Consider the following 14,164-nt stretch of genomic DNA (forward strand, 5'->3'; position numbering starts at 1 on the left):
TGATTGTTTATTTAATAACTCTACAGTTATTTCAGGGCATTAAGTGCTCAATTTCCAGTGAAGAAAATTTCAAACAAGAGAAAGTGAGCTGAGCAGATTGATAAATGTGGGTTTTAAAACTCGTGTAATACTTTACCTGTCACCAAAACTATAAAGCAGACAGTGTTTGGGAATAGGTTACAGAAGAAAAGACCGGAAGACAGTTGATGAATAACAAATAACAGCTCACAGAAAAGAAAATGAACCACTGGGTGAAGTATTCAATGGCTTTCTCTTTAGGAGGAAAGATTTGATAGAAGATTCTACTACGGAAGATCAGCAAAATTATATTCAATGCAAGCAATATCTTCAGTCAGCCCTTTGCACTGCTCTCTAGTTTGAGACCCAGATATGTGCATTACCCCAGAGTAAAGCCAGCATTTAGGTCCATGAAGGACCCTGTGTGGAGGATATCATAGGATCACATCTGAAAAGAAGTAGGCTTTAAGTTTTACATGTGTGTAGCACTTGCAATACCTGTTAAAATTCTGGTTTCTATGGCATCTGAAAATCAGGTTTGTATTTGTACCGTTTCTCATAACATTCTCTTCCTGGTATTTTAGATACAACTTGGAATTAAAAAGCAAAGTAAGTTACAATGCCAGAAATACATCAGATTCTCTCAACTAATTTTTATCACTTAAAAGCCTCAATTTGTCAATAAATTGTTGCTGAGTTCTTACTGTTCCTACTGTAATATAGACTTTTTAGCAGATGCTTGAAGAAAACACATTATTATGAGCTTTTAGCTGCATATTCACTCCAAATACTGGCACTGAAGCAAACCTTCGGTTCAAAACAGTCATTTAAATAATACTGCAAACATGAGCCCCAAGCTAATGTGGCTGATACAGTGATGGACTACAGCTGGCTTAAGCTTTCCTTCTCTTTTTTTTTTTTTTTTTTTTTTTTAAGAAACTAGCTTTTCCTTAGTTAACTGTTGCTGTACCCAGGGCAATACTCTAAGTGTGTCTGTAATTGAGAAGTTTGTTTGTTTTGGATGAGATCTTAGAAACTAATTCACCTGAAGAAACAATTGAGCTTTACAGGACCTGAAATCCAGGGCACATAAATTTGAGCAAAAGAACCAGAACTGAAGGCACAAGCTAGGAATTGCTCTTGTAGGATCAGTAGGACTTCATGAGACACACTTGAGAAATTCCAGACAGGTCAGATGAAAGGTCCTGTTATTTTTCCCAGAGGTAGCACAACAGTAAGGAACTTTTGCTTCCCAAGCCAGCCCAACAGAAAGTTCAAAGTTTGAAGTGAGGCAACCGGTTCAACTGATAACTAAAAATATGTATTTAGTTGCATTCATTAATTTTTAATGCCTGTTTTAATTGACCTGAGATACTTGTTTATGAAATGCATAAGAAGAAGGTTAAGGCAATGATATTGGAAAAAAAAAAAAAGGCAAAAAAAAGCCTGTAGTTTAGAAGTCTTATGAGTTGAAGCATGATTTTTTTAATTGTGTTGGAGTTTCTTCTGAATCTGAAGACAGATGTTATGTTTAGTGACTATAATAATGTTCTCCATTTAACATCGTCTCCGCGTGGCAATCGAGACAACTGATTTTAAGTACAGTCTGTAAAGCTCCAGCTCAAGTACCAGCTTGCATGGAAGTGCTCCTGTATTTGTGTAGCAGTGTTTCAATATTGACTTATCTAGCACTGCAGCCTCTAAACCGGGGATCCATAATCTAGAATCCTTTTATTTCCTCTCAGAGCTTTAATACAAGGCACGATTTCATTGTCATTTGAAGTGAGCATATAGTCCTCCATGGGAATTGAATGATACAGTCCTGTTTTTTTCATTGCCTCCAGTCAGTGAAGCTCTCACTTCCTTGTGGTGGTCCCTTGAGATGGAACAATTATTGAAACTTAAAAGGGGAACTGATCTGAACTAAAAGGAATCTGGCACAAGGCATGAAGGCCAGTTTCAACCTAGCTGAGTTCCACTGCAGTATTGAGACTCTTGGGCCAGAAGAGTCAAGCATAGGGAACCAGTGGCTGTTCCGAAGTGATTGTGGAACCATGAATGCCTCCTAGGAGATCAAGTACCACACAAACATAACAGTAGTGCTGCTCATCTTTAAAAAAAAGTTTTTATTGAAGTCTTCCTTCAAAGGTTGGAGACTAGTCCCCCTTCTTACCAATATCTGAGGAGATTCAAACCCACATTAACTCCAACCCAGTCTGCCAGTAGCGTGGAGAGACAGTTCATGGGAGAGAAGGTGCCATCTCCCTCTCTCTCCTATCACATGCAGTGCTTCACTATTTACTGAGCAGAAATAAAGACTAGCTGAGTGGTCAAGGTACTGAACTAGTAGGAGGGAACCCCAGATTTTGGTCCTCATTCCAAAGGCTGCTTTTGAGCCTGGCTTTCTGTGAAAAGAAGGCTTGTGAGACAGCACAGTCTGTGTTCAGCCATCCCTCTGCTGGTGAATAACATCAAACCCCTCAACCAAATTCAGCCAAATCTGACAAAGCAATAGCAGCCTCAAGAATAAGAAGTTCCTCCCATTTAATGAAGAAAGCAACTGAGAAGAGGAGAAAGACCTTAACAATGCCAGCACTGCAGGAAAGAATGTGGCATGAGCTCACCCTTATACGACATCAAAGAACCAAGACAAGAGAGTGATGTCAGAAATGCCCCAGGGACAAGCTTTGTTCAGACCTCAGATTTTATTAGGCAGCAAAGAATCAAACTGTGAGGCACAAATCCATGCGAAAACATTAGTGCCTCTATTTACAGGGCTGCTTTTTGTGCATTTTTCGTGACTGGATTGGAATGTGGAAATGAGGCCTTCCTCACCTGGTCTGAGGTGACCAGGTGATCACCTAGAATTACTAATCATGTTTTCCCTCTTCTTTTCTATCTGTATTTTTTTAATGAAGTTTCAATAGCAAAATGGATTCAAACCAGGGTAATCATGATGGTTACAGTAGTCTTTTGGAAGTGAGGAGATAGGGACTTGAATTACTTTAGGCAGATGAACCTAGAATCCTCATATTTTGGGTGAGTCCTCTTACTATGGCACATTTGTATAAGCGAAAATATTTACCTCTTTCTCAGCCCTTTAATATCTTTCAGTCCTTTTAAAATCTCGAGAAAGGGCCTGATCAGCGAACTTCATGAGAAGACTGCAGTCACAGCACAGGAAGGAGTCTCTGGCAATGACACTTAAAATAGACACCAAAGCTTCAGAGAAGGGCAGGATTCAGAGTTTATGACTTTGTCCTCATTATTAGTCTCTTGCTTGTATTTAGGTAGATTCCTGTTCATCACGTCATTTTCTTGATTCACTCTCCTTGTGGCTGACAGAAGATAATAAGGTATCAAGTAAACAATTCTGAATTCCAGTACAGAGTGGCTGTGGAGACTGTAGTGCCACCAGCATTTTAAGGTAGCATAAAAGCTGCGTTTTGCTGCTCCTATCCCGTATCATAATCACAAAGTGACAAAGACCTAGTTTGGGTATGCCCACGAGTGCCTCAGAAGTTCTGTTCTGTTCTGTTTCCAAGAGTGTGATGGTGAGCCATTTCATGTCTCAGTAACATGCACGGTTACAGCGTGTGTGCACGGTTACAACTGAGTCACAAGGCTCAGTCTTTGAGTCTCTTGTTGTCTATGTTGTCCCAATTGTAGAATTATAGAACAATTTGGGTTGAAAGAGAACTCTGGAGACCATCTGTTTAAGCTCCCCGTTCAAAAAGGCTCATGTCAAAGTCCAGTGAAGTTGTTCAGGGCCTTGTCCAGTTGACTTTTTATCTCCAAGGATGGAGATTGCAAAGGCTTTCTGGACAAGTTGTGCCAATGTCTGACCATCCTCACTACAATGGGCTTTTTAGAGCACCTAATCTGTATTTCCCTTTATGCAGTTTGTGTCCTTTTGACTCTGAAGTAGCTCTGTGGCAACTTTCGCCTAACATATATTCTTGCTGGCACGAGAAAGAGGGTGGCAGTGCTGCTACCTCCTGATTTTGCTCCTTCCCTGGTGCCACTGCTAGTGGAGCTGTAACTTCAGCTTGTTCAGGACTGGCTGAGGGCTCATTTTAGCCTTTTTGGTAGAGCTCAATGTCAGCTAGAGACACCCCTTGTTCTGGCTGACTGTGAAGCTGTGCAAGCAGGAGTGAGAGCAAACTCAGCGGCCGAGTGTACAGCTTGGGGCAGCAGTAAGGCAGAGATGGGTCAAGAGCATGAGCCAATACAGATCATATACTGATGAGAAGATGCGGTCTGAATTTTCCAGTTGCACTGTGTGATTTTAAATCTAGTTCCTAATAAAGTTTAGTGCTCTTTAATTGGATCCTGCCATCTGAATTATTGTTACATTTATTCATACATATAATGATTCCTAATGTAATCATTAGCAGTGCAATTTATTTGAGTAAGTGTGACTGAAAATGAGGGAGCACAGAACTCTATTTATAGCCCCTGGGTGATTCCTCTCAGGTCTTAAAACATGCTAAGTAAACAATGGCTCGAACAAACATGGACACGTTGACTTATTTTGCCCACTTTTCCTTTTGCGACTTCCGTTTGTGTGATTTTTCAAAAAAACAGGCCGCTGTACCTCCTCTGAACAGAGTATGCATGTTACCTACGCTGTTTAAACCTCAAACTGCTTATACCACATAGTAATTAGTATCATGTGAGTAATCTCTCAAGTCCCATTAATCTGTTGAGTCATGCCAGTTAGATGCCAAATGATATGTTACTGCCCGAAACATGTTGTATGTGTTCTCAAACATGCACAGTATTTACATTAATATTCAGTGGTTCTGATCATTCGAAGAATGTGTCTTTAGAGAGGGCAGGCTACGGTCCTGCTGTGTTTTGGGGCTCTTTGGCATAAGCTGCACCAGTAAGGACAATTTTCAGACCAATTATATGTTCCTATCACACATCAGTGGCTGATCTCATTGAGTCAGTTTGAAACCTGTAGCTTGCTGGCAGGAGTCCCCTATGAGCTCATCTTTCCAACTTGTTTTCATTTAGGGGAATGTTTTTCTCCCCTAAGTCTATGTGAATTATTCTCTTTCCCTTAATTTTGACTGAGCTCTCTCGGGCAAAACCGCGTCCAACATTTGTCATTGTAGATGTTAGCTACACTTTGAGTCACTCTTACTACACAGGCACTAGTCTTGACTTTTTGGAAAAATGTGATCAGGCTTAACTGCTCTCAAACTGCGAGCTATCATCCCTGAGAACAAAACCACATAGGATCACATCTGGATTTATTTTTCTTGTCTTTTGACAAGATTCAAGTAGAAATGACTTTAAGAACTCTTTTCAACAGGATTTGAAAAGCAGAAATACAGATGTGTAATACTTCTGTCACTTGGACTTGTCTGTGGTGTATACATTTTTGTATCATTTGGTGTTATTTGTTTGTATGAAGAAGAAATTAAACCTCATATGTGAAAGCATCAGTTCATATACTTCATAATATGAATTGGTATTTCTAATAGGCCAGATGTTAATGGTGTATTTCTCTGAGGAATTCTGATTTACATCAATCAGATTAAAAACAGATTAAGCATTTTTACATACCATCTTTTAATTTTCCTATCAATAAAATTTTTGTTTAGGTGATTGTATAGGTCCTTTATATGTTCAGATCTGTAATCCTAGAAAAATCTATATAGTCATATTATACAGAAGAAAAATCATATTCTTACAGAGGTTATTCTTACAAATCTCTGATAAAATCTACCCTACTAAAATTTAAGGCTAATAACTGTTTGGACATCTTTATTAACTAGAATATAATTTTTATATATACAGTTATAATGCAAAGTTAATGTTAAAAATACTAAAGAGCATGCATATGCATCTGTGTATGAGAAGTTAATGAAAAAATGAATATTAGAAGTGGAAATGATTTCATTATTTTTGTATTTCTCACTCTCTTCTGCATAACTGTTATATTTGGTCTCTAGGAAGAAGACTTTGATTCAGAAACCTCCTGTAGTTTTGCTGGTCAATCAGTAATCAAGCCTTTGCAGGGAAGATGGTGTTTTGCTTCTACCCATTTAGTTTTTAGACTTTGTTTCTAAATTTCATGTATTTATATCTAACACACATAGTGAATATTAAGAACAATTTGCTTCTTAGAAAGTTCATGTAACTCCCTTTGGAGTTAATGGGAAATTTCACCTAAGATTACAATCTGAACTTAAGTAAATGCAGCTTTTTTATCATATTCTTCAAGAGCATGAATTTAAAAAGCATTGGTCATGAGACAAATTTTAACGTAGTTTGTAGTTCTTCTGGGTTCATCGCTCAAATCTGGGACAAAAAGTATAGATGTCGTGTTGAAAACAATTTTTTTAATGACAAATCAAAAGGAAATATTTTATCTTGGAAATTCTATTAATTCATTTTCCTGAACATACTTCCTTGAGTGTTGCCTTAGCCCTGCTTTTCTGATTCAATGTATGTAATATAACTAGAACATGCCACCTAGTGGCAGATTTCTCGTGTATTTATGCAACAATCTAAGATTTTGCAAATACTATTCAGCAATCAGTACACGGCACAAGTTAATAAAAATGTAAAATGGAATAATGATATGATGGACATGATGTGTTATTACCTGTTTCTAGTTAGCAGTGATACAGCCGTATTGTTTCAAATCCATACAATACATCTTTTTAGAAATACACTGACAATGTCATTCAAAGCTAAATACTTTTTTTAAAATAATTGTCTGTAAGAAAAGTGCATTTAGATAGAAAAATAGAAGAACAGGTCATTATTATTGAGTATTTCAGCCAAGCCTAGAGGTTAGTCAGGGATCTCTTCTCTTACACATGTGGCAAATTTAAATCCAGCCTTTCAAAAATGAAATACACGCTTAGTTTTGCATAGTGTGGCTGACATCTATCCCCATTACAATCAACAGCAAAACTCAAGCAGATTTTTTACTACTTGTGAGGAAAACTAATTAAAGATTTTCTAATAAAATACTTTATTGGAAAAAGTGATTCAGCTAACAGAGCATATAAATGGACAATCCAATACAGGTTTCTCAGTCACATTTCAACCAAAATGAGAAATGACCTCTTGCTTCTTCCTCATCCTCATTTCAGCATTCCCAGCAGGGTTTGATGGATTTGCCCACGTAGAAAATATCCAGCTTCCCATCTCCTTCTTCCTTGTTCTGCAGGGAAAACCAAGTGACAGTCTTGGCGCTGAGGAGGGAGCCGAGTGCTCGCCTCCTGCTAGTACAGTTTCCCATTGGAGCAATAGCCACAACAGTTCTATCCAACCGTGATCTGAGAGACGCAGAAGTCGTCCACAAAATAATTATTAAAAAATGCTTTGCACTGTCCCTGTAATTGTTCTTTTTTGTAGTTTCTTTACAATGTCGTAACAGGGCACGTTTTGCTGTCTTTTAGAGAGCGTCATCATTCATCAGTTACGCATGAACTCCAGATGAGCCTCCAGCCCCGATGGATGCTCTGTGTGTGCACTACCCTCCTCACCAGCTGGATGGATCACTGCAGCAGCTCTCTGCTGTCAACACCAGGGTCACTTGTGCTACTGATTTTTCTTGGAAGTACTTTATTGCTTCCACTAGGTTTTATATATATTTTTTTCTTGGTAGAACTTTTAAGAATGAATGGCCTTGCTGATATTTTGAGAGTACATAGTCAGAGAGAGAGTAGCAGTCCTTCTGCCAGCTGAATTTCACTTTTATTTGCAAAGCCTAAAGCACGTGCTTGATTTTGTTTGATGTTTGCTATATAATTTATTTTTATAATACACTTTGTAATGTAACTGTCCCAGAGTTGCAATTCTTGTTGTCCATGGCGCATTTATTTGTAGAATACACTGTTAAATTTGCAATTCGATATTTTTGTAATAGAGAGTATGTAAAGAAAGTAAAATTTAACTTCAGCAACATTTTATCTTTAAATGGAAAAGTATTCAGCACAAATTTTGCCACCATATGATTCTGTGAGACTAAATGCTCTGAAGACTGCTGTATAGAATTTGTACTGTTGCAGAATATTTCTTGCACTGTGTGATGGTTTGGCATAAAATTAAGTGCTGAAGTCCAATGCCTTGAAATACAACCAGAATTACTCATTTTAAACAATGTAAGCCAGTTTTTAAAGCTGTGATTTTTTTTCTATATAACGTATGTTTTTACTTCTGCCTGTACCAAAAGAGTTGATTTTCATTACACTGTAATTAATAAATTTTCACAACTATGCAAATGTAATCAAGTGTTTGAATTTTAACTCTAGTGTCTTAAGGTTGACAGTATTCACATATCTTTGTTTACAGGGACAGAAAGCATGGCTTTGATACTTGCTTTTTCTTCTGCTTGGCATTTCAGAAAAGTAAAATAGAGAGTAAAACTGATTCAAACATTGTTTATGATATGAAGAATGTATCTCCAAGCACTTAATGGTATATCTGTTTCTAACTTTGTGCTTTCACTGCACTGGCAAATCCGTCAGCTGTGTATGGTGGGGACGCTTAGTGCAAGCCTGGTAGGATGGTGTAAGGGAGATGCCAGGCACTCTGCTGTATCCTGAACTGAGCATTTCTCACTGGTGGCTGTAGCTTCTCAAATAGCGTCTGGAAAACTCTGTGGCAGCAATGCTTAAAATTATTTTTGAGTGAATTATGTATATGAAGCCAGATATAACCTATAAAATATCTTTTTTTCTTATGTATTCTATAATGAATTATTTCCAGTTTAAATCACTGATATATTCAAAATACTGCAGTCTTTAAATTGTAGAAGCTACTGGGAGCAACAGAGTGATTTGTATTTTTTGGAAGATAAAGCAGTGTTGCTTTGCAGCAGGAGCTATGCCAGAAGGAGCATTAGCTCAGTGTCCCGCTGAGATGGCTAGAACAGTTCATCTTTGAAGCTGTAATAACGCATTGCTATGAAGTCAGTTTGATCTTCATGTTTTAGCTTGCTTTCCAGCCATGGGAGCTGTTTTCTTCCTAGACCAGAGTTCTGCAGCAAATGCTGAAATTGTAAAGTGACAGGGTATCTTGGGCCTGTATAAGCTTTCTTGGGGTTTATCTGCACTGTAAAAACTTTACTAATATGGCTATACTCAGCAATCTAAACACAATAAATGCCATTTATACTTGCGAAAGAGTCATTCTGTTGGTAGAGCTTATACCATTTCCCTGTCCAGGCATATTTTGCCTATACCAGGACTTAAGTTGGTACGCCAAGTTTGTTTTTTCTTAACCAGGAGTGCTTTTTCTTAAAGCAAACACTTTGTGTCAGTAATATACCTGTGTCTGTAGATCATGTAAATCATGTCTTACTAGTCAAAAAGAATTCCAGCTTGCAGAGAGTGATGGGACCGAGGTGAATCATGTTTAATACATTCCACTTACTTCACTGCGTGTATCGTAGAATAGTTAGTATGCAGATCTTCTCTTTTCAAAAGTTATTTGTGAAACAACGCCTACCTGTATTAACAGCTATACTGAGCTCATCTGGAATGAAACTGCCAGCTATTTAAAAGGCACGGTGACATGCCTGGAATAAATAAACTTCTACTTTTAAATATGCGTAAAACATAAAAAGAAACCCCTTATTCTGAATTTGAGCCTAAGTTTTAAAAGGTCTCAGCAAAGGTAGAAAATATTTTCCTGTCTAGGAATCCTTTCATATAAAACTCGTTTAGTGTAAGTCTTCCCCTTTTGGCTGACATATAGATACACATCTAGCATTCTGAAAACCCCTTAAGATTTTAAGCTTTTTTAAAATAAAGGTTTTTAAATGTATACTTGAATCCAATTACTTAAAAAAAAAAAAAAAAGATGAACTGCTGCACGTTGGAGTAGGTCCCTGATCACGCTGGCCATACAGAGCAGTAGTGTTAACTACTGTCTCGTTGCTGAAGATGGCTTCTGTGGGTAAAATAATAATTTTTGACTGATCTGACACCTGAAAGCAGCTATGTGTTCAAAATAATACATCAAAATATATATCGGAATGCCTGGAGGGTAAAATCCAGGTATGTAAAGGGCACTTTGAATGGTGTACTTCCAGTGGTGCACTTCCAAAGCATTCATGTCCCTGTTTTTTTAAAAAAAAAAGTTTTTTTTTTTTTTTAAAAAAAACATTAACTAACTTGGATTTGAATTTAGAGAAAGTTTGTTAGCCACATAATTAGCCTATACTTTGCACACTCTGGACAAAATGTATTAGTATAGTTTGAAAAGGTGGTTCATTCTATAAGTGTTCTCTTTTGAAGGAAATAATTATAAAGTTTTCCGGTTAAGACAATACAGGCTTTGGACATTCATAACTTTAAACAATTGAAAATTAATGAAAAATCTGCTTTTCTCTTAAAGAACTCATTTTTTTAATAGAGGTTGGAAAGATCTAGGTTAGCGTAATTATATGTGATAACATTAAAAGTTTCAGTCTATTAAAAAAGAAACAAATTATTTAATTTCTTGAGAAAAACTTTTTTTATAGTCAGAAAGAGTTTTGCATTTCCCTCATCTTGAAACATAATTAGACACAAGCAGGAGATAAAACTACTTGCTTTATACAATTCCCTGCAATGCAGAAAACAAGCTGTAAGTAGAAAATTGAGGCCATTGTTCTGAATTCTCCACTCTCTACTGTGAATTGCTGAGTTTGATCTCTTTCTCTGGACATTAATATTAATTTCTAAGTAGATGGCTTGTATTTAAAGGTTATTTTTACTTAGAAATGTAGATTTGCTTTTTAACATAATCTATTTGGCAGCTGATGCATTTTACCTGCCTTAAGAAGTTTACTTTATAAACTGCTGTGTTTTAACACAGCATAAAGTTTTATTTGTTTGGAATTTAAGTTAATGAATATTAGTTTTTTAAATCTTTCCTAGAAGTAAGTTCGCAGCGTGACAGGGTAAGTGCCAGAAGAAGATCCTTTGAGGGCCTTAATGAAATACAATTACAAAATAACTGCCAGTTGGGAATCTTTTAGACTAACTACAATACATTCGTATTTCTACCCCTGAAATCACACTTGAGTTTCCAAATTGAAAATCTGAAATGTTAATATTTATTCTTAAGAAGTCAGGTATGTTTTCTTCTTCCTTGCCTTAAAAGATTAACAGATATAACATACTGAGGCTTCAGCTCTGTAGCATGTCAGTGTTACAGACAGTGAACTCTATGAAGTGTAATCATGACAGTGCAAACCACCTACCTGTAAAATACTGTGAATACTATTTTTTTGTACTTTATTGAATATAAATGAACTTGCATTAGCATAAACCTCTGGAAGAACATCCATCCAAGGTCCTAGCTTGCAGTAAAACCAGTATTATGAAATATTTATGCTGATTTCTCAAAAGAACAGAAGATATATCCTGCGATTGCATCCACACTGATTGATACTGCTGTGATTATTTTGGCAAAGAGAAAAATCATGTCGATTCTAATTAACCAGTTAAACTCTCAGGACAAGTCACTCCCCTCACCCCATACCTAGTTTTTTGGCTAAAAGGCGGTATTCAGAGAGTGCCTGTGTCCTTCCAATGTCCTGATGGGTCACCAAAGCCTAGCGGTTCCTGTTCCCTGCTCCAGGGGTTCCCCTCAGCCAAACATCTTCGGGCCCACAAACTACCTGCCTCCTGCAGCCTCCTGTATTTTAAACACCTTTTACCTACCCAGAGGCTCTGCCTGCCTGTCTGTTGCGGAGATTAAAGGCTGCTACTGCAGGAAGGACTGTGTGTTTCAGACCCTAAGTGGGCCATCAACACACCATGGCCCCAGGCTCCCCATTCCACCTCCCAAGCACTCTACGGGGAGGAAAGCAAAAAGCTTTATAGACAAAGGATAAATTTTAAATGGGAAAACTGCAGTAGCTATGCAGAAATGTGTGAATTTAAGTGTTCAAACAACACAACCTTATCCCCAGAGCAGATTAGCATGGCCCATAGCATGTTAAAGGGCAGTGTACAACGTGCACGCATATGTTAATAGGGGGGCAATGTGTCATAGGATGTTTGAAATCAGGCACAAAGGAAAAGAACTAGGAAAAATGGGAGGCAGCAAGTCAAATGCAAATATGAACCTGTGGGCAAACATGGCCCACTGGGGTGTAACAATATCTGGTCATAGAGGCCTAAATGCAGTCACAGACACAAGACTCATGGTTGTGCGTAGCACAGCACAGGCCCTGGTGGCCCCCACAGCCTGTTGCTCCAGTCCAATCTGGGTGCCTAGAGGGCTCTGTAGATTGGGGATGGACAGCAGGAGGAGCCTGGAGAGGATCAGGATGAATTATCTTTCTTCCTCTGTCTCCTTCTGCAGCTGCCCCGTCACCTGCAGCTACCTGGGGGGCTCTGGTGGGACCAAAAGCCTCTCACGGAAGCTTTTGTTCCTACCATCCCTCAGGGCCTTCTGCTCTCCTGTGCACTGGCGCTCGCTGCCTGGTTTTGCAGAAAGGGAGCCTCCCTCCCCCCATCCTTTTGGCTGCTTTTGGGGCAGGGGGGTGATCTGCAGTGCTGATGTGTGCTGTACCATCACCCGCTGTGTTCAGAAAAGGCAGGGGCTTAGTGTGGAAACCAGGGAGGCTGTTATAAAGATGTTTTCTGGTGTAAACAGTGGAATTCTCAAGATACCGGGAGATGTCCTTTTAAAAGCCTAACAGTCCATTGCAATCAGGCTGCAGTCCTGATCATCAGTGCAGCACTGAAACTCAATGTCTGAGTATCAAACAAGTGCAATGCAGCCTTTCTCCTGCCCTTCACAGAGCGGTATTGAAAAGGAGGACATTTCCCAAGGTTGGAAACTGAGGCTTTGGCCAGGACACTCCTGATCTTTGCTGTGGTGAGGCGCCCCTCAATGTGTCCTCTGGGGGGGACTCTGCAGGGTCCAGTAATGAGGACAGTGCCATATAGTGCACTTTTCTCCAGACTTCTCCATATGGCTGCCAATTAGCCTTAATTACCTGTGACTCCATTTATCTTACACAGTGAAGGGTGATTGCCCTCAGATGGTTACCAGAGAAGAGTAGTTGTCACTGAGTGATTTAAGATTCTTTAAGCAAGACAACAGGAGACAGGGAGTGTAACAGTTGAGGAAGAAAAAGTAACTCCTAAAAAAAATTACCTGGTTTAGACCAAGAACTGAAAAAAATATAAAATGTGATCAGACAGCTTGTGAAAACATAAGCAAGGACGAGCTGAGTCTACCTCTGAAGTATGCCACCTCCAGACTCCCAGTTCTAGGAGGATGTCTGGCCCAAGAGCTGGTGACACGTGATGAATGGAGAGGATGCACTGCTGCTTGGCTTTACATAGGTGTGTATGTATGCACTACAGTGTATCCACTACAGTGTGTCTTCCACCACAATTGGCTGTTGACTGCTCAATTCCTGCAACCCAGATTTATCCCTTTGGCATCCCTGGGATGACAGGGACGGCAAAACAAGCACTGGATCAGAGGGGCATTTGATGCTTGGAGACTTCTCCAAGCTCTCTGTAAAACCGGCCCAGCTGCCATGCCATCCTTCAAGAAAAGGGTTTGGCTCTTCAGGAATCTTCCTTGGATCCTAACAGGCACCTCATTGGATTTTCTGGGAGGCTGAAGAAGTTTCTGAAAGAACTGAAAGATGATAGTAGATAACTAAAGATCATGGAGAAGGTAAAACCCACTAGAAGAGAAACGGCAAATTAGGAATAGCATATACTTGTAACACAAATACGCTATATATGTTTTTTTCTAAAAAATTTCCATGCAGTTTTCAAAGAGAGGGACAAGCTTTCCTATCCATAGGAGGGGGTTTGCATTTGCACAGGCATAAGGAGCTGTTAGGTAGCCAAGTGCTCCCTCCAGTGGCCTTTGGAGATACCTCCAGCCTCCGGACGGCTAAAATACAGGCACGTTTTAAGACGTTTGTTCCCCTGGGCGTGTAAAAAGTCTTAGGCAGACTTTTAAAAAGCTTAAAAAGTTTCAATCAGAATGCTTACTGAACAGTATACAGGTACATAGCCAGTGACTAGCCTTTGGCCAGGCTGCTCTATACAGTCTTTACGAAACTAGCTTTTAATGTAAAAGCACCAGCAGGCGATGCGGATACGACGCGGGAGGAGGCCGTCCCTCTCTCCCAGCGCCGCCCTTGGCG

At 39.1% G+C, this 14,164-nt stretch overlaps 1 protein-coding gene across 1 annotated transcript in view; it reads left to right on the forward strand.

The window, feature by feature from the left end:
• The window catches only part of FILIP1 (filamin A interacting protein 1), a 101,478-nt gene extending 93,208 nt beyond the window's left edge, over nt 1-8,270 (forward strand). Inside the window, exon 8 of the mRNA XM_010213170.2 lies at nt 7,446-8,270. Within this exon, the coding sequence (XP_010211472.2) occupies nt 7,446-7,486 (41 nt within the window). The 3' untranslated portion in view covers nt 7,487-8,270. The remainder of the gene's footprint in view (nt 1-7,445) is intronic.
• The last annotated feature ends 5,894 nt before the right edge of the window (nt 8,271-14,164 follow it).

The sequence above is a fragment of the Tinamus guttatus genome, unplaced genomic scaffold (genome assembly GCF_059628265.1).
Source record: "Tinamus guttatus ecotype Peru unplaced genomic scaffold, ASM5962826v1 Tinamus_guttatus_pri_ptg000806l, whole genome shotgun sequence".
Lineage (NCBI taxonomy): Eukaryota > Metazoa > Chordata > Aves > Tinamiformes > Tinamidae > Tinamus > Tinamus guttatus.